The sequence below is a fragment of the Pseudonaja textilis genome, chromosome 2, assembly GCF_049901715.1.
Source record: "Pseudonaja textilis isolate UNSWEBS1 chromosome 2, rPseTex1.2, whole genome shotgun sequence".
In the NCBI taxonomy this organism is placed as follows: Eukaryota; Metazoa; Chordata; class Lepidosauria; order Squamata; family Elapidae; genus Pseudonaja; species Pseudonaja textilis.
The window spans coordinates 124,282,570-124,303,701 of NC_141991.1; the positions used below are offsets into that span (position 1 = coordinate 124,282,570).

The 21,132-nt window shown below is 37.2% G+C and overlaps 3 protein-coding genes across 13 annotated transcripts in view; 1 reads left to right on the top strand and 2 right to left on the bottom strand.

Moving 5' to 3' along the window:
* The window catches only part of STXBP4 (syntaxin binding protein 4), a 95,185-nt gene extending 88,462 nt beyond the window's left edge, over positions 1–6,723 (bottom strand). For 7 of the 10 annotated variants that reach the window (XM_087925155.1, XM_087925161.1, XM_026711243.2 and 4 more), the window contains exons 1-4: positions 6,596–6,723; positions 4,398–4,495; positions 653–726; positions 361–456 (exon numbers count right to left, since the gene is read on the bottom strand). In XM_087925155.1, coding sequence (XP_087781281.1) covers positions 361–456; positions 653–726; positions 4,398–4,429 — 202 coding nt within the window. In that variant the 5' untranslated portion in view covers positions 4,430–4,495; positions 6,596–6,723. Of the gene's footprint in view, positions 1–360; positions 457–652; positions 727–4,397; positions 4,496–6,252; positions 6,536–6,595 lie in introns of those variants that run through there. The other 3 variants (XM_087925153.1, XM_087925160.1, XM_087925159.1) reach the window with 3 other exon arrangements.
* Positions 6,724–6,751: 28 nt separating this feature from the next.
* Positions 6,752–12,185, top strand: COX11 (cytochrome c oxidase copper chaperone COX11). The gene is made up of 4 exons (XM_026711220.2): positions 6,752–7,045; positions 9,958–10,113; positions 10,733–10,858; positions 11,336–12,185. Exons 1-4 carry the CDS (start codon positions 6,773–6,775, stop codon positions 11,516–11,518), a joined length of 738 nt encoding a protein of 245 aa, XP_026567005.1. The 5' UTR covers positions 6,752–6,772; the 3' UTR covers positions 11,519–12,185.
* TOM1L1 (target of myb1 like 1 membrane trafficking protein) overlaps positions 11,211–21,132 on the bottom strand; it is a 61,061-nt gene continuing 51,139 nt past the window's right edge. Inside the window, exons 11-16 of one of the 2 annotated variants that reach the window (XM_087925162.1) lie at positions 19,824–19,926; positions 19,197–19,257; positions 17,062–17,140; positions 15,941–16,022; positions 14,211–14,253; positions 11,211–11,408 (exon numbers count right to left, since the gene is read on the bottom strand). In XM_087925162.1, the coding sequence (XP_087781288.1) occupies positions 11,400–11,408; positions 14,211–14,253; positions 15,941–16,022; positions 17,062–17,140; positions 19,197–19,257; positions 19,824–19,926 (377 nt within the window). In that variant the 3' untranslated portion in view covers positions 11,211–11,399. Of the gene's footprint in view, positions 11,409–12,948; positions 14,254–15,940; positions 16,023–17,061; positions 17,141–19,196; positions 19,258–19,823; positions 19,927–21,132 lie in introns of those variants that run through there. The other variant, XM_026711218.2, reaches the window with a different exon arrangement.

Sequence of the window (21,132 nt, forward strand, 5' to 3'; positions counted from 1 at the left end):
ACGGTTTATTGTATGTATGGCCCAGAGAGAAGTTGCAAACCTGATTAAAACAGGTATATAGTGTGCCTAAAATTCTCTCACTTGAATCTAATGTATGAAATCCAAGGCCTTTTTCCCCCCAAATGATAACATTATTTCCATGAGTGGAACTATGGATGTGGTGACTCCAGCTTTTCCCGTGTAATCTGCTCTAAAAGGTTGGAATTTCTAGAACAGAACGAGGGAATTCTGTAGAGGAAGGAAAGAGAAGATGGTTTGGATGTGTGAATCTTTAATTTAAAAAAAACCAATATATGGATTGTTACAGCTTTTTTTAAAAAGCAGCATTGCCACCAGTGAATATAACAAGTAATTATTTACTATCTGTAGTAGCTATCCTCTCTGGTAATATCTCCTTTATGAAAATTCCATACTCTTCTTTGGATTGATCTTGACAGCCTCCAATAATTTTAATGCCTGTTGAGCAATTAAAACAAACAAAATGTAAACAGGTTATTTTCTTATTTTCCCCACTGTGATAAACATACCATGGTAATTGCTAAATAACTGCATACATTATAAATCCTGTCTACATCAGAGTGGACCACCTGCCCAAAACAGTATGGCAATTCTCCAATTTTATTAGAGTAAATTGAATATGTAATCTGGTTACCTAATCCATTTTGGCAGTCTGAAAATGAAACATTGTGTATAGTTCGATGAGTTCCATGTGGGTCTACAAAGGTCCTTTGAAATAGAGAAGACAAGGTTGATTTCAGAGTGGTTGCAACTTATGAAATAATTGTTTTTAAAAAATTGAAACATGGAGCCTATTACATTGGTACAAAGTTAAGAAAAACACATATCTTTAGAAATAGTTATGAATAAGTGATTGAACTCATTTGTTTCCTTCCATTATTTCCTTCCATCATTTAGAAGATGATATTTCATTTTTATTTAGATGGTGTGTACTAAAGAAATGTGACACATTTCCTTAGGACATTGTCACCTTGGCAGCACTCTTCTAGTGACAAAAAGCAGGTAAATAGGCAGCACGTTGTACCATGAATGTAAAATGACACTCTTGTGTACTTCTGATCTACGCTGTCAGCTACCTGTCATCACACTGATCTGTAAAAATGCTATGTAGTGCACAGGTGTCACTTCTGTCTTCTCTATAACCTTTCAGACTTAAGCTGAAAGATAGGAAGAGCTAAATCATCTTGGACTGTTACTAGAGATTTTTGTAAAAATACGAAAACAGGATGAAGAGTGAAAGTGAACAAGTGAGGAAAGTACACAAATGCACGCTGTAGTTGCAACCTGCTTATCTGGCAACATTTTATTTGTTGTATGTAACAGCCTTCCCGCAATAAACTAGAAGGTTGTTCTAAAGGACTAGCAATACACGTTTAGTACAGAATTGTACTAAATCATGTACATAGTGGCACAGGAGAAGACAGGAGGATGAATTTGGAATGGTATCACAAGGCAATTATTTTCTAATATGTTCCTATAGACAAATTACCAACTAAATCCTTACATTCTGAATCACAATGCTAGGCATCAACACAAGTTACAGCTAGATACTCATGGGCTTTATCTTCTGATTCTGAGTCAAAATTCTTGCTGATTCCATTCAAAACTGTTCCCCCAGAATTGCAACCACACTGGATTATTTTAGCTGTCAATAGTTAAAACTTTGTGCTTACATTTGTATATGAAGGAGGTAAACAGTGTCACTATATCTTATGCATATGAGAGACAGTTTGGTGTAGTGGGTTATGCCACTAAATTAGAAACCAGGAGATTGTGAGTTCTAATCTTGCCTTAGGCATGAAGTCAGCTGGGTGATAGGCCAATCACTTTTCCTCAGCTCTAGAAAGCAGGCAAGGGCAAACCATTTCTGAAATCTTGCCAACAGAATTGACGGGATATGTCCAGGAAATTGCCAGGAATCAATACTGACTTGAAGGTGTGTGCATGCAAAGATTAAAATAATGAATTTAAATACTTCATATTTCTTTATCACCCAGAATGCTTAGATTCATCTACTTTAGCATGCCTATTTCTTTTTCCCAATACTTCAAGTTAAGATTTCAGATTTGATTATCGACACATTGCTTAGGTTTCTAATCTATTTTACCTATTTACCATTTTTCAAAGCTCTGCAATGAGAAGATAATGCTGAGAAAGTGGTTAGCATTCTGGTACTGGCAAACTGCGTGTTCTAATTAACTTGCAAGTAAAATATCAACTTTTACTGATAGAAGGATGTAGCAATATTTCAGAATACCCATAGACATACAAGATACTCCGTGGAGGTTCCACAGATACAAGATACCAAGAAGTGGAATGGCAGACAGCACCATAACATGTATTTTACTTTGGAATCTCTGGTGCTCTCTGAACTTGGTTGTTTGCTTGCAGAGATTTAATTATCCAACTAGTTAACATCATCAGTGTAGGTGTGGGTTTTGCTCTGTTTATATGTAGTAGCTTGCCCTGCCATTTTTGATCGGAAAGAGGGTTTCTCCTTGCTAATTCTTTGAGTATGATATTGTTTTCTGCTTGTTTCTCTAGCATTAATTGCTGCTTATGTGGGGATTGGCTGTTGGAGAGGATGTGCGCTGGACTTTTTGTTTCCTTTTTAGTTTTTTCTTCTATTCTGAATGATGTATAAATATGCTGTATTTCTATGTGTCTATTGATGTCTGATTTGTCTGAATGCCAGCCTTCCAGGAATCTCTCAGCATTTTTGGATTTGGTTTGATCTAGGATGCTCAGTTTCTCAGTTTCACTGCGTCTTCTTACAGCTGGTTGATGTTCATGGATGTGCTCTACTAGTCTTCTGCATATCTGTCCTACGTAGTAATTGTTACAGCCACCATGTATTCTAGATGATTAGAGCAGGTCATTCCTAAATTTCTTTCTGATTGTTAAGCCACTGGCAGCTCCTGTGACTTTTGTTTTACTGTTTCCTAGGCAGCATCTCTTATCCACACATTCCATTATCTCCTCTGAATAATAATTCCTGCACAGCTACCCTTGTGGAAGATTGGGATATTATTTTGGTAATGGAGCACTTGGTGACTGTGGGTTGTTTTTAAACAGGGTTGTGTTTTTAATTTTCCATTATTTTTTCTGCTGAAAATGATATCCAGGAAGGATATTGTGTTGTTTTCTTATTCCCTTGTGAATTTTATTTTTTTGAAGCTTCACAGAGCACCAATGACTCCAGAGTTCAGCTCTGAATGACATATATTCTCTTTTATTGGGGTTTTACTTTATTTACTGTTAGTAGGCACAAAAGATGAACACATGACTCTGGAATCTTATTAGCTCAGTATGTAAGAACACAGTAATGTATGCATCTTTTTGTAACATGTTTGAAAGCACATTTCTTTTGTTATGTTTGCATTAACTAGATGTACCATGCTAACATTAATATAGATCAGGCTCGCCAACCTTTTGGACCTCAGGGACCACCAAACTCATAATTTTAAATCTCAGGGACCACTAACTGGTTCTGTGGGCGTGGCCTAATTTGTGGGTGTGGCTTGGTGGTCATGTGACTGGCTGGGCATGGCTTGTATGTAAATATTATATTTATATAAATATTGAATTTTTATTTAAAAAAGAGCAACTTTTACCCAAAATCAGGCAAAGCAAATAGGCAGATTGAGTTGCTCACAGAATCACAGATTCATTCAGAGATTTACCTATCTGCCATTGGCTAACTCAGTCTGTCACATAAAATTTGCTTGTAAGCAAACTCATAAAATTTGCAAGCAAGCAAACTCACAAAATTAAGTCACAACACATCATGTATGTAAATATTGCATTTTTTATTTAAAAAAGAGCAACTTTTACCTAAAATCAGGCAAAGCAGGCAGGCAGATTGAGTTGCTCACAGAATCATTCAGTGATCTATCTGTCATCAGCTAGCTCAGTCTCTCAAATTTGCTTACCATGAGTCTGCACTGAATAATAGAACCTTCAGTACTAAAGAAGGTTTGGCTGTGCTTAAAAATAGAGCTGAAGATGTGAAGGCTAGCTAGAAAGCAAGAAATCCAACCATTTCCTGCTTCCTAGCTAATCTAAATCTCCCGGCACAGCAGAACAGCTGATGGTTGGAAAAGGGAAAAATAGCAGTTTAGCAGGCAAGTTTGCCGGGTAAGGAGTGAGTGGGCGGGGAGGGTTCCTGCGGGCCATGTGGGTGGCACAGCCTTGTGTTTCTGCACAGCTTGGATTAATTGCTCTGCGGGGGAGTGTTCTGGGGGTGAGATTTCTCTGCGGCCCACCAAAATTTTCTCCGACCACTGATATGGATATATTAGGAACTGTTTGATAACATAAATCAGAGGTATTGAATGTATTATAGGTCTAAAGATGTGTAAACATTATATATGACTTACATATCAGGGTGATTTGAGTCTGCGGATGCCATCTCTGTCAACAAATGTCATTAATAATGGAATATTCCAACAGGATCACAACTAAAACTGACCCTTTGCTGTAAGGCAGAAAAGAACACCATATGCACAATTACAATGGGTTGCCTTCAAACCAATGCAGACACACATTCTTTGACAGTTTGTTTGATACAGCTGGTATTGAATTTACTGAATATTTCTTAGTTTAAAAATAAAATATCCCACATCTTTAGGAGCTTAAGACTGAGAACAATAACAATCTTGGCCACCAAGACCCAGGATGGAAGCTGTAGAGCCAAAAATGGGGATTGGCATCCAAATGATGGTCCCTTTTATACTGGAACGGCTTATTCTGTACTTCCTGACATATCTCTCCGAACCAATCATTGCAGAGATCAGGTGACTTTTCTTATTTCCAATGAAAACTGCCTTAAATAGGGGTACCAATTGCAATCACAACCACCCTCCAATAACAGAGTCACTCCCACATCCATTCTTTCCTGGGGAAGCCAGCAAACTGGCTAGCTAGTATGCTGATCTCCTTTTTTATTAGCTACCACACTTTTTCTATGATTGCATTCCGGATCAACATTTATATGTATGTGCAGAATGTATCTTGAATGGATGGCAGGTGGACGCAATTGTTTGTACTTCTTAGTTTGAATGTAATATTGTCCCTGCCAAACTAGACTACAGACAGCAACCAATAAAAGAGCCAGTTTGAGCAGTGGCTAAGGCACAAGGCTAGAAACCAAGAGATTGTGAGTTCTAGTCCAATCTTAGGCATAAAACGTTGGCTGGGTAACTTTGGGCTAATCACTCTCAGCCCAACCCACCTCATAGGTTCTTGTGGAGAAAATAAGAGGAGGAAGGAGTATTAGGCATGTTCACTGCCTTATTTATAAAAATAAAAAGGTGGGATATAAATAAAAAGTAATGCTGTGTGCCATTTAATACAGGTAGTCCTTGACTTACAACAGTTCATTTAGTGACTGTTTAAAGTTACAACAGCACTGAAAACCATTTTTCACACTTATGACTGTTGCAGCATCCCCATGGTGACATAATCAAAATTCATATGCTTGGCAACTACTTCGTATTTATGACCTTTGCAGTGTCCTGGGGTCATGTGATCCCCTTTCTGAGACCTTCTGAGAAGCAAAGTCAATGGAGTAAAATGGGGCAAACTCATTTAACAAATGTTTCACTTAGCCACATAATGTTTGGGCTCAATTATGTAGTAATTCCAGGACTACTTGTACTACGTACTTAATTAAGCAATATAATGGGAAAGAACAATTGGAGTTCTTTAAAAAATTGTCTTTCAGAAACCCAAAGCAGCATTCTAGCACAGCTCCACCTGCTGCCCACTTTATCCCCAAAGCAACCTTGAGTCAAGTTTTCAACCTTGGTCAGTTGAAAAACTTTGCCTCGTCTCAGGTCACACAGGGAGCTTTGTGGTGGCTAAAGGTGGTCTCCCCAAGTCCAGCTCCCTTATCCTGCTCATGTCCTTTGATGTACATATCAACTCCTTTGATTCCCAATGAAGTTTGAAATTTTCAAAACAGTTTAACCCTTAGACTGCATTCTTTAAAGGCCAGAGCTTTCCCATGATTTCTAGGGGGTGTGTCTGGATAACCAACAAGTCTGCAGTGCATCAGTCCTTTTTTGAAGCTTAGCCTGGGGCACCTAAAATTTGCAGGAAGCAGGGTTGCAAGTGGAGTTTACAATAACAAAACAAAAATCCTAAAATGCTATATTTAAATAGATCCAGATTCTACATAAAAAAAGATAACAGAAGAGCCAATAAATCAGTTTTAAACTAAATTATTTTTACCTATTTATCAGGGTTGCCAGGGTCCTGCTCAGATAAACCCAGATTCTACAGAGAAAAAAAAAAGACCAGGTGCCAAAACACACCATAAATGCACTTTAAACTAAACTGTCTTCACCTACTTAATACCTACAATATAACATAACGTATAGAAAAAACTTAGATTTCATTAATTAAATTTTAAAATAAAAAAACCTAAAAACCCAACAAGGATTGAAAACCCCAGATCTGAATTTAAAAACCCAGCACCGGCAACCTTGGCGGGAAGTTAGCATCGCTCCTGAGGAAGTTAGCATCGCTCGGAGGCGGAGCAAAGAGGCGGCAGGTAACTCAAACGCAAACTTACCCCCTAACGGCCGCCGTAGTCAGAACGTTCTTACCCCAGCGCTGGAAGTTTTGCCAGCATCAAAGCGACGCCACCGCCTGGTTCGACCTTGGGTACCTCTCGCGATAGTTGCTAATCGCGCTCTGCCTGCGAAAGGCAGCCAAAGAGAAAAGGAGTGCTCACGTGACAGGAAGAAGTATGCGTTTGGGAGCAAAGGGTTGCGTGCTGGTGGCCCGAACTTTGGGAGCCTGGGGCTGCAAACCGGTTAGGTTCTGTTACCGTGGCAACAGCCAGGAATTCCGCAGGGACCAGCGCGAGAAGAGCGCCGAGCCTGTCGTTGCTTTTCGCCGGGAGCAAGAGCAGCAATGGAAGGAGCGCAACAGGACGGTGCTCACCTATCTGGCGGCCGGGGTCGTGGGCATGGCAGGCTTATCCTACGCAGCCGTGCCGCTCTATCGCCTTTATTGCCAGGTGAGGGGCAGTCGGGGGGGCTAGGGAGTAGGAGGAGGCGGGCTTAGAGTCTGCCTTCAGTCGACAATGCCCCGTAGAGTTACTGTGTTTTCGGGGGCGAGATCAGGGGTAGTTCTTGTGGTCCATGATACGTGATGCGAGAATAAAGCGGCGATCTTAGGTACTGGTTGCTAACTGCTAAAACTTCTGATCTTCCTTGTTATTGGAGTGTCCTCATTCTTCACGATCTTGTCTAAATTTATTATTCCCAATTGCTTTTATCTAAAGACGCTGTCTATTTGTGTTTGTGCACAAGGAAACAAACGCACGACCTTCAGGTCTTTTCCGTTAACTCCCGAGTACATGTGGGTGTGATAGTCGACGTCGACGTTACCGTTGACTTAAAATTGAGTAGCGACCTGGATTTGGGGGGTTCTGATTTTTGCTTTTGAATTTGCAAATCTCAGGTGTATAGGAGGCACTGACTTAAATTGATCCCTTCTTCCAGTCCCACTCTGTATGTACACAGAACACATGAAATAGACATGTCTTTTTGTCTCTTTCCCTTCCCTGTTGTGATCTAACCCCTTTCTCTAACCAATTCTTACAGTGGTTTTTGTCACTTTAAAGATTCTTCAATAGAATAACAGGTTGCTTTGACATCCATTGGCTTTGGTAAAATTCCATGGTCTTGCCATTTCTAAGGCCTCTTTATGGTTAATATTCTAAATCAGAGGTAAATGTTGCTCCATTATCCATCTTGTTTTCTATCTCATGCTCCCCTGCCTTTTCTAAGATACTGTATTCCTGCATTATTTTTTCTCTCTAGCTGTAGTCCTTTTTAAAATAAAATCTTAAGCAAAACATCAGTGTGCCATGATTTAAATAATTTGTGCATTTGTGCAGTATAATAAATATACACTGAGGATAAACTGTATTTGGTAGAACTGAAATCTGAACATTTTGGTTATTCAAAGCTTGAGCTGAAACAAAATCTGAAAAGGTACTTTGAAGCAAATAGGACAAGGCTGGTATGTCTGTCCCTTCCTTCTACTGCAAGTGGGTCAGCTCACTTGTCAATTTTCCTAGTGCTTTCCATTTCCTACTTCTCCTTAATTGCTTAGCTATTCCATTAATGTTCTTGGTGTCAAACATACCTTGGGCCAAACCTCTAATTATCTCAGCACTTTCCATTTTTACTTTCTTTTAACCATCCCCAATGTTCTTGGCTTTTGCCACTTTCTATCCCCCCCTAATTTAGTACTTTTTTCTATTTTGACAATTTTAGTTTTCCTTGATCACGTATCACACTTTTCATGTTTTCAATTGTTTATCTCCTTGTAAAGGGAAGAACTCCTTCAGATAGTAACAGTGGTGGTATTCTACCGGTTCGGCTCAGTTCTGCAGAGCTGGTAAGCAGCGATGAGCAGCGGAGACCAAACCGGTTCTCTCCACTGCTCTGCTGTTGGGCCCACCTGCCCGCCTGGACTCCCATACTCACCTTTATCCTCTGAATTTGAAGCGCAGCTGCTTTGTGCAGCACAGAAGAGTGCTGCATGGCAGCTGATGAAGCAACCGGGATCGTGCAGGCTTGCAGGAGGTGAGTTAGAACGCCTCTGTGCCTGCGCAAAGTACGTGTTTGGCATGCGCGCACAATGTGTGCACACATGCATAATGTGCCCACCAAGCCACGCCCACTGAACTGGCGGTAAAAACATTTCAATCCCACCACTGGATAGTAACATTTCAGTTTTAACAACTTTAGTAGTTTTCAAATAAACTTAAACTACATCCAGATTTCACCTCAATTTAACAAAGTCTATTGTACCCAAAATAATCCAGACCAACAAATTTATATAATTTATATGAGATACCTTTATTATACTTTTGACCAGAGTGATGTCAAATTTGACTTAAATGGCAAATTCAAATTGAATGGACATTTGAATATAATATTTTACTGGCCTTTCCTTCTAGCTTCAATCTGATTACATCATCACATCCAGATCTCTATATGAAAATTCAATATTCTTCAATTAGTAAACTATTTTATAACTTCTGGAACAAAGGGATTCTCAATATCTGGCACCACCACCATTTGTCTAAATGTTCCAGCCATGTCCATATGCTTGTCTTGGTACCAATATAGAGATGGTTTGTTCTTTTCTTCTGGTTTTTATGTTTGCATTTCTTGTCTAAAATAATTTATCCTTTCCACTTTTAACTGTTCAGCAACAACTTACTCAGTGCTCCCATTCTTGCCAGTTTTACTGAAACAACTTCGCCATTACATGAAAGTGCTTATCTGCTGACAGCGAGTCTTGTAAGGGGATTTTAGTGTTATGAAGGTGGGAGAACTCTGGCAATTATATATTATCTCTAGTAACAGTTGCAGTGCACATATGAATTTCCTTAGTGTACTTCATATCTTTCTTGTGAAGTCCTCATTAGTATTTAGTTAGTCTCCTTGAAGAATAAGACACAGATAAATCTTTTGATCAACCATGACACTTTTTTGGAGGTGGGGGAAGGGAACCCATAACTGCTGCTCAGTTTATTGCCGTGGAATACTTCAGATTCAGAAACTTGCTTTGAAGCATTAATGGATGCATACATTGCGCCTCTCTCCAACTACTTAAACCAAACTCATCTTTTCCCAGGATCTTGCTGCAACTACAGAAGAGAACTGCATGATCCTGAGAAAAGACAACAGCTGCTTTAAGGAGCTGCAGAGAAATATTACGTGAGCATCTTTGCAAACATTGAGGCATCTTTTTGCCTTTGAATCTAAAGCACTGCACAGCTCTAGTAAGTGTTGCTAATTTTAAGTGAACAATCTCTAATGAAAAAAAAACCCTGCTCTGTTCTTATTGCCACGAAAATAAATTGTTTTCAAGCAGATAGTTTTTAATTTCAGCTTATTTTCCTTTCAGGCTACCGGGCTTGGTGGGTCAGCTTTAGATGGTCATAGTTCAGAGCAGATTGAGACTATGGAGCCTGTAAAAGACCGCATCATTAAAGTCACATTCAATTCAGATGTACATTCAAGTCTTCAGTGGAACTTCAAGCCTCAGCAGACTGAAGTTTATGTAAGTAATTAAAATCTGCTGGGTGAATTTTGCATGAATTTTTATAAGCATTTTTACAATAAAATGACATACTGCTCTTATAAAAATAATCAAGAATGTGAGTAGTTGTAGCCAACTGAGAATTTGTAGTTAAGAGGCTCCTTTTCAATTAGGTAAATGGGATACAATCAAACAATGAATTATGATTTACTAATTTCTGTTAGCAAAATTAATTTTAGAATTAAGTTTATGCTACCAACAAACATTAATGGCAACCAGGTTAAATCCTAGTACCACTGTGCAGTTTAATCAGAAAATGTAGTCTTGGTCTGTCATTGGTATTAGAGTGAACCAAATTCTGGTTAATTTCTTTAATCTAAAATGGCTTTTTATAAATATTTTGAAATACAATGCCAACGGAGATAGTCCACCTCAAATTATGGAGCCTTTAATGCTATATTTTTCAACCCCAACAGATTTAAAGATGTGTGGACACCAACTGTCAGAATTCTGAGATAATTTTTGAGAAACACTGCTTTAATATAACTTGGTGCACAGACTTTGTTGAAAACCCATTTTGCAAGGGAAAAAAAGTATGGGAAGAATCTAGAAACATAACAGTTATAACTTTTTAAAATAGGTGGTTCCAGGAGAAACTGCACTGGCCTTTTATAAAGCAAAGAATCCCACTGATAGACCAATAATTGGAATATCTACCTACAATGTACTACCACCTGAGGCTGGACAATATTTCAATAAGATACAGGTAAGTGCTGCTCAGTTTGATTAAGTTCCCCAAATATTTATAACTTAAACTAGAATCTGTTTTGATAATCCATATTTGCAGAATTAGATTTATGGTATGCTCTCAATACGTCTTACTCTTGTCCTCTTGAATTCTGTATAATTTCATTTTTTTACTTTAAGGATTGCCATCTTACTTTTCTATAGCATAATAAACATAAGACTTCCAATAGTTCAAAATGCTCAGTTTTCCCTGAAATATGAATAAAACCAGTATGTTCACCAGTATTCCTTAGTTTTTGATGTTATTTCTTTAAATGCTTTATATTTAGATGAATTTTAAAATGTATAAAATAATTACTTGACACGGTGAGTTTGAAAATAGATATTTTAATCTTTTTTTTAAACAAATGTATTGAATTAAAGGTTAAGACAAAACATAAAAAGAAATTAGCTGATTATTCAATTTTAGGAAAAAAATACTTTTTTTTTCTTTCAGTGCTTTTGTTTTGAAGAACAAAGACTCAATCCTCATGAGGAAGTGGACATGCCAGTATTTTTCTTCATTGATCCTGAATTTGTAGAAGACCCAAAGATGGAGAGAGTTAATTTGATTACTCTTTCTTACACTTTTTTTGAAGCCAAAATGGGATATAAACCACCGCTTCCAGGTTATAATTAACAGTACAATATGTAGATTCTACATTGGAGTTCTCTCTTCAGTACACTATTGATACTCCACTGACTATGTAAAAGTAACTACTTTAAGCCCAGGAAGATGCTGAATATTTCAGGCATTATGTTTTATTTCCTGAATATGCACTGATGTGTCTTCTCTTTGGAGATGTGATTAATCTTCATTTTAAAACCAAATTAAGAATACAAAGAAATGGAAACAGCTGATTTTGTTCATTTCTGTCTCTTTCATTTACAGGAGGATCTATTCAATTGCTAATTTATGGCTGTCATTTTATAAAGTTTTTTTTTTAATTTCCATTCTAGAGTTATCTAAAATGTTACTTACTAGATTAATGTGTCAAAGGGGAAATAGTAAATAATTTATTTTTGGAGATCTGATGTTTGCCTAATAAAGTAATAAGTAAATCAGTAAAGTAATAAATACTAGATTTGACTTTACTTGCCTACCTTAAATCAGAAGCAGCACAAATCTGGTAAGTTTTGTACGCTGTTTTAAATAAGTGTGCACTATTATTCAGTGTAGTGTGTTAAAACTCAGTCATTCTGTGCAGCAGCTTTTTATGCTAAAAGCTACATTCTCATTTTTCATGAGTTACCCACAAGCCAAAATAAATGAAGAATAATTATTAAAAATTTTGTTTTAAAAAAAATGCTGCTTTTATGCACCCCATAAGTATCCTCACTTAAACCTTTCCTCTTGAGTTCTTCGGGGATAATACAATTATACTTTGATTCTTTTCTTTCTATTTTCATTATTACTTTGGTAACACATAACGAGGTCAATAAAGGTTTGAATAGCTGCATCTGTATAGCATGCTAAGCTTAGGGTACCCTTAGCATGTTGCACAAATCCAGTCTACAAACTCAGAAAATGGATTAAAATCCAATAACCATATTAAATATGTTGCACCAATTTTTCAGTGTGGAAGATGGTGCTGTTTTCCTCCTAAATAGATCTGTTTTTAGAGGTAGGTGGGTTGAGAAAATGATTCCATTAACATGGGATTTTAACTTCAGTAAATCTGATTAGATCCCTGCCTTGAACAACTTGACAAACTGCTTTCCCAAAAGAAGAAATTAATATCACTCTTAGGGTATAGTACTATGAAAATGATGTCAAACAATATCTAAAATATATTGCATTACAAATGTAAAATGATTTGTTTACCCCAAATTCTACTGTGTGGTGGAAATCAGTGGAAAAAAAGAAAATCTATATAGGTTTAACAATGTTGTTGTAAAGCTCATTTGCCCAGAAAATAACATTTGTTACTTTTGTGTTTTCCCTGCTCTTCCCAATGCATCTCCTTAATATTTATGGAAGATCCTACAACAGTACAAAGCAAATCTGGTAGAGTGGATCTGATGCATCACAAAACTTTACTTAAAAAACAAGCTAACCATAAAAAAACCTTTGAGAGCATTTGTGTTCAAATTTAATTCAGTTTTCCATTCCAGATTCTTTACTTGAATTGTATGTTAATAGCCATTGTAAAACAAATGATGCTATACATATCACTCAAGACTTAAAGGGTACTAATTTATTAAAGGTTTGAACACTAGATCTGGGAAAGTATAGAGAAAAGGCACTTATTTCAATCACACATTTATATGATCTCATGACCAAGTAAGTGTTATTCAAGATATCCTGATTTGTTGGGAATAATAGAAAGTAACAATATGAATACAATAACAATCATTCCAAATACCCCACAATGCATTATTTTATACTTTGCTGGGCCCATGCATTCTGGCAGTGCTTTTGTTGGAGCAGGTCCCAATGCAACCCTCCATAACTTAGGAAAACTACTGTTTCATACATATTTAGCTTCATTGTTAAGAGAGAATGAAATAATCCAGGAAAACAGATAAAACTGCATTAAGACAATGTGGAACAAGACCTGCTACTACAGCATGTTGCAATTGCTACAGATTCATATGCTCTGTTTTGCAGTGGCTTGTGCATACTTTCTTTTGCTTTTAAAGTGCATTCCATAACTGAGAAAAGTGTTAGAATGGCTAACTATCTAAAGAATAGGATATGTACTTCAAGGAAATCTAACTTCAACCTCCTAGTAGTGATTATTTTTCACCAAAGACCAACATTAAAGAAACTATAAGGTCTCTCCTACCAAGCATCCTGCTGGGAAATCTGACTGCAGGGTTTAATTAATAGCTAGATCTCTCCTTATATTCAACATTTTGGATTTGAACTTGGGCCTCTATAGGTATAGTCATTGATCCAACACTCAAGAATGGGATCATAAACAGTTCTATCAGATATCAATCAATTATTCAACAATATCCAGTGTAGTTCTTCCTATAGGAAAAGATTTTGCTTTTATTATTGAAGGATTCTATAAAAGTAATCTACTTTTGGGTGCAAGATTCTGGGTGTTATACTTGCTATAAGAATGAAAGTTTTGTAGATTTGGATCCAAAGATTGCAGAAGTGAGAGTTGAACCCAATGCAATGTACCTAGGTAGGGTGTGTAGGATACACACCTTAGATTTGAAGTGTCTTATTTTGAACAGTTTTATAAAACACTTATCTCAAATCTCAGCCTACTGAGTAGATTTTGTCTTTACATGACACATTTTGAAGCAATCAGAATCTACCATTTTGTTAAATAAATTATTGCTATTGGCATCTGCTTCTAGCACTTGATGTTAACCTGTGTTTTGAAGAGGTGTGGATCAATTTCTTCATAAATATGTCTGAAATCAAAGCAGATAATAAACAGTTTGTGATAAGGAATAATCTAAAAATTCGTGAGTAAAGCAATATTTGCACATAGGAGTGTTCAAGACAAATATACCACTTATATCACATTCCTGCTGATCAAGTCCTTAAAATAAAAAAAAATTACTCGCAGCATAGCTGCCAAACAATTTTCTTTGAACCAGTCATGCCACATTTCAGCTAAGCGACAGTTAAAATACTCATCAAACTGCTCATATTTTCATTAGTAATAAAAATATGTTCAATTTGTGATTCAGGTGCACTTATCTTACGTATTTGACAAACAATACTTCTATGATACCTGACACAATTCCTAACCATTAGGCTCATCAGGAAGGCAAATTCATATCCCTTCCCTTAGTTGTCTAATTATTTTGCTTACAATAGGTGGAATAGATTATTTTCATCTTCCCTCTGAAATACAGCTTTGACAGACTATGGAAACCTCTGAGACACTGCAGTATGTAGAACTGGGCTGCCAGCTCAGGATAAAAATAAATTTCCCCACCTTTCTCTATGGGTAACACCAATCTAGTTTCTATCAATGGCAATGAACTTGCCTCTGAATCCATAACTTTATATAGTGCTTAGTTTAGTATTCTCAATTTCCTTTTCTTTTTGCAGATCCATAGGCTTAGTGAATAGGAGATTTTAACTTATCAAGTATGGTGTACAGCTATGGTGGGATTTCCTCAAACATTTTGAGGTCATATGACAAGAAATATACATGTGCATTTGAGAACTGCGAGAGGATAAAAACATATAACACTGAATAGAAAAATGAGTATAATGAACACCAGAGGTCACTTTTTATGGACCCAAAAAGGGAAGATGAGAAGTTACCCTGATTACAATGCAAGGGTCAGGTTCTTTGGGATAAGTGATACTGAGCTATGGAATTTGAAGTGAATAGACTGTAGGCTGTTTTAAACAACCTATGTGGGAATTCAGATTCTTATTTATACTTACTGACAACCCAGGCCCAGTCCCAGTCTTGATGGCCTTAAATATTCTCCAGTAATATTATCTTTCTCCTTTTGCTGTCTCTCTCATTCTTTCATCACTCACCATGTGGTGATGAATGGATGGAGTTCTGCATTTTCTTCTCAGCTATATATGGCTGAAGTGTTCGCTCTTTTGTGGAGTTTGAATCTTTTACATGTTCTACTCTGTTCTATCTTGGAGAAAGGCACCACTTTGGAGGCCAGCATAGACATTTCACCCTTCAAGCTACTGGCTGTTAACACTCAGCCTGTTCTATGCTTTTCATTAATGATGCTTGCTTCTCTTCCCAAAGTGAATAGTGTATATAAATATTGTTATAATGGTAAAAATGCAGTATCACATAAACAGATAACTGCTCATTCAGCAAAACTTTTTTCTGCGGTCCCCCATACAGTATCTGGTAAGAAAGTTGGGGGGAATGGCAAAAGAGATATCACACTAGTGAATGGGTACTATTAAATACAATTCAGTAACATGAAACAAAGAAACATTAAATCTGTGTGGCTGTTCGATTTTAGTGGCTATCACTAATGATTTAAAATATGTACAATACAATATTTTTGCTGTGCTTGTATAAGAAAAGCTGTCTGTGTTGGCCTGGACTATTAAGACAAGAAATAAGCAAGCAACAATTGAGTCATTTTGACAATCACTTACTTGGTTGGGTCAGAAGGGGCCAAAGGATCAAATTCCATTAGTTCATAATAATTAGGAGGATGTGGGTTGGCTTTTGATATGTCTGGAAAAAGCAAGCCAGAGACAAAAAAAAACTTTTATTTTGCTAATCAAATGTATCAAGGAACCAAAAATAAATTTATATTGAATCCTATATTCTACTCCAATTCTAAGACAAAAAGTAAACATTATATATGGAAGGGAATGTGAAAGGAATAGGATCTGGGTAACATTTTCTCCCAGCAGTAAAAGTTCAGGAGTGAGCAGACTATACACTTGAACTCACTTTTTAAATAAAATACCAGGAGAATACAGAGCAATTGCTACTGCTTTCCTGCCCCCTCTTCACATATGTATAGCGGTGAAAAAATTGAACTAGGAATTATGAGATACAGGTCCAATCTCATCCATAGAAGCTGACTAGTTGATTTTGTGCAATTGCTCTCTCTCTCTGCTCGATCTACTCTCAGAGTTGTTATTGTCAGGGGAAACGGGAGTGGGGAGGGCTATGTACATCTTGAACTCCTGAATGTAAGGCAGGCTATTAGACAGAGTGACAGATGGATGGACTTAAAAACAACACAGTTAATTCCTCTGGCAATGATGCGAACTTGCTTTTCCAATACATATGCCCTCTAAATGAAAATCATTCAAAGTGAACCTACTGGTCACTTGGCAGCCATTCAAGATTACGAAGAACCTCCCCAGAACTTACAACCCAGTTCTGGAGTTCCGATAACCATGCCCCACATGCAGTCACATGATTGCATTTTGAATGCTTGACAACCAGCTTGCATTTATGACTGTTTGCAACATCCCACGGTCATACGATTGTGATTTTGGGCAGTTTTGCTGGAAACCAGCATTGAATTTTAGTTTCTGGCAAAAAAACATTCATTGAGTAAAACAGGTTTGGTTAACAAGTGTAGTGTTTGCTTAACAACTGCTGCAAAAAAAGTCATAAATCAGCTGCAGTCATGTCGTGACCTGTTTAATGACCACTATGAATTACGATTGTAATTTTGGGCTCAATTACAATTACCTATAGTCTTGTAATTATAATAATGCAACTGCAAACTCTAATTGCAATAATAAAAATTTACCTCCTGGTGGTGTATTTCCTGTACCATTACTTAAATGGTTTACTGCATGCAAGGGCTCTGGATTTAAACATGTGTTTACCTAAGGAAATTAAGTGAATTAAATCAGATATGCAGGAAGGTGCATTGGTAAAAAATGGTTTAGCATAACAAGGTGGTTCATTCTTTTTTGTCTGTACCACATAAGGTTATAATAAAAACAATTAAGGATACTATTAATATAAACAGTACATTAAGTCAGCTTTTTGTTAGTTCTCTATAAATTAAATGGCATCGAATAAATCATTTACAAAAGATCCACAGGATTGTTTAGATTGCATTAACCCCATGGAATTAACCCAGTAGAATTCAAAACATTCTGCATTTGGTTTACGGAATCAGACTTCTCAGACTGCATCCTGGACAATACATTTTTAAAAAATTCAACTCCAGCCTGGTGATTTTTTAAAAATTTTATTTGTACCTGCATTCATGTGATATATGCTGGTTACAAAACAATGAGCACTGAGGAAATAAACTCAGCCTAAGGCACCTTTTCGTATTTCTTGGCTGCAACTGATCTCTAGGGATTAGGAATCCTTAGTGATGATCTGAAAAAGTTAGGGATAATTTCTCTTCCGCAGTGCACGTTTAGTGGGTGTGTTGACACAACTCACTAACCAGTGGTGGGATTCAAATTTTTTTAATACTGGGTCTGTGGGCATGGCTTGGTGGGCGTGGCAGGGGAAGGATACTGTAAAATCTCCAGCCAAAGGTGGTATTTGCTGGTTCTGCAAACTACTCAAAATTTCTGCTACCGGTTCTCCAGAACTGGTTAGAACCTGCTGAATCCCACCACTGTCACTAACCTATAAATCATGGTTTACAAAAGAGTGAATACAGCTTAACGTGTTTATAGTTTTTCTAATGCTTGTGACTAAACTTGAAGAATTTTAAGACTAAACTTGAAGAGCAGGTGACGGGTATGACTAGGAGAACTTTTACATAGCTCTGGTTAATGCACCAGTTACAACCTTTCCTGGATCATGAGTCCCTTCACTCAGTGACTCAAGGCTGGTCATCTATTATCTGGACTACTGTAATATGCTCTACATGAGGCAACTCTGGAAATCCCTTCAGAAGCTTCAGCTGGTTCAAAGTGAGAACAAGAGCAATCTTTGGCATCCCTAGAATGGCTTGCCTTACACTTCCGTCCCACAAACTGTACCGGCTACCCATCTGCTTCTGGGTGCAGTTCAAGGTGTTGTTTTTGACCGTTAAAGCCCTTAATGGCATAGGTCTGATGAACTGTCATGTCCTGCTAGGACAAGTCTGCCCCACTTGTACTGGCAGAGTAGGCCTACTGCAGATCCCTTCGATCAAAGAACTCTGACTGTTGGGATCCAGGAGAAGAGCCTTCTCTGCCTTGGACATGGTCTTTCGAACATCCTACCATTAAAGGTGAGATCTGCCTCCAGCCTTCTATCCTTCCATAAGAGCCTGAAAACCTGACTCTTCTGGCTGGTCGGGGACCAAATGGGGGACTACCACACTGGAGGTGGCTACTAGACTGAGAGTAAAAATCCTCTTGCCCCCCTGCTTCCTTACCTGGCCATCTTTTGTTCTTATATTGCTGTGTTCTCATTTTCTTTTTCATTGTTTATTCTATTATTCCATTACTTTGCTGCTCTGATGAGATTCAAATTTTTTTTTTAATACCGGTTCTGTGGGCGTGGCTTGGTGGGTGGGGTGTGGCTTGGTGGGCATGCCTTGGTGGGCATGGCAGGGGAAGATTATTGCAAAATCCCCATTCCCTTCCCACCCCACTAACCTGCTTTCCAGCTCCATTCTCCTGTGCAGGACAAGAAAAGAAGACCAAGCCGATCAGCTGGGACTCAGGAGGCAGAAAATAGATGGGGGCGGGGCAAGTCAGAGGTGGTATTTGCCGGCTCTCCAGACTACTCAAAATTTCTGCTACCAGTTCTCCAGAACTGGTCAGAACCTGCTGAATACCACCTCAGTTGCTACTGTCTTATTTACATTTTCTTTTCATTTCTCTATTTTTATTGTTGTAAGCCACCTAGAGTAGCCCAAGGTGAAATAGGCAGCAAATAATTAATTTAATAAACAAAGAAACCAGGACACAGTTTGATACTCACGTTGACATACATTGAATCCTTTGGGATCACCTGGGATGTCCTTTGTGCTTCTGTTGGGAATCTTTAAAAGGAAAAACAGTGCATTGGAATCCACCAAAAAATACAATAGAAATAGAATGCAATATGACGGCTTTCCCTCTGTGCCCAAAACAGGGCAATTAACTATTCAGCTGTTTAGAAGAGCCACAGTGGCACTGTGGTTAGAATGCAGTACTGTAGGCTACTTCTGTTAACTGCTGCCTGCCTGCAATTTGGCAGTTCAAATCTAACCAGGTTCAGGATTGACTCAGCTTTCCATTCTTCCGAGTTTGGTAAAATGAGGAACCAAATTGTTGGGGGTAATAGGCTTACTCTGTAAACTGCTTAGAGCTATAAAGCACTGTGAAGTGGTATATGAGTCTTAAGTGCTATTGCTAATTTATTAGTCAATGTTATGCTTCTTAGTCTGTTGCTTCATTTGCAATAGCTATATGACTTTACATAAATTAGCTTTTAAAATGAAGGATTAATGAAAATCAAATCTGCTACAAGCCTAGCTAATTATTGGATAAACTTCCAATGATGAGATCTTAATGAAGTGTCAAAGGTTGTCTAAATGTTTACATGACTTTAAACATTGCTACTTACAAAGACTGTGAAGCATTCGCAAAACCAAGTGAGTTTATTTGAGGGTATATTGATGGCACAGCTGAATGAGGATATGGAGCATCCACACTTTGGGGCGGATAATCTGAAGGGAGGCAAGTTAGTAATTGTGAATGGCAGAATTTTCCTGCATGTATTCAAATACAGGAAACAAATTTGGCCAGCATTTGGTAAAAACATATTATTAAGGAGCTTAGTATTTAGCCTTTTCTTAGGCACATTTTTCTTAGGCACACTAAATGCATATGAGATACTAATAATAGATATTGCTATTGCCTTCTACATGGTAATCAATACAGGTAGTCCTCGACCCATGACCACAGTTGAGCCCAAAATTTCTACTGCTAAATGAGACAGGTGTTAATTGAGTTTTGTACCATTTTATCACCTTTCCTTTCCACAGTTGTTAAGTGAATAACTGCAGTTAAGTTAGTAGCATGGCTGTTAAGTGAATCTGGCTTCCCCATTGACTTTGCTTGTCAGAAGGTCACAAAAGGTGATCACACGGCCCTGGTACACTGCAGCTGTCATAAATGTGAGTCAGTTGCCAAGTGTCTGAATTATTATTTTTTTTTGTAAATTTTATTTGAGTTTTCAAAAAAAGAAAAGAAATACAAATAAAACATCTTTTTTGAAAGCAGCATAATCCTGGGTTACATTTCTTTGTACAGATGCAAATTCGGGTTCATGCTCATTTTTATATTCTATTCCATATCTTATTACTATTTTACATTTTCTACATGGCTTCTCCCCTCTTTTAATTTTCTCAATTTTATTTTATTTATTTCATCTCAATTCAAATCATTATATTTATATTTTTTGTCTGTCCTATTTCAATTGTCTATTATCTTTTCTCATTAAACAAAATTTCTCCTGTAGTTACTGATTGGAGTATGACACCTTTATATCTTTCCCCTAAAATTATAACAATATAATACATAACTTCCATTCAGATTCTGCTCCGTACATTCTTAAACTACACACAGTATTCTTGAAAAAAGAAAAAAAATTATAAATGTATATAATTAAAACATCATTCCATTCCAATTCAATTCTATCATTAATATTAATATTCATTAAAGTCTTAACATTTTTCATGTTACTTTTCAATTAAATATCATACTTCTATGGAAACAATTATAAACTTTCCATAGTTAATTCCCCCCTTCACTTATATTTTATAAAATATTAACTAATAAAAATGTTCCCGTTCCTTCCTAATTCAATTTTCTCATTTATTTTATTTCATTTACTTTATTCACAAACATTTCACTAAATTACACTATTTTAT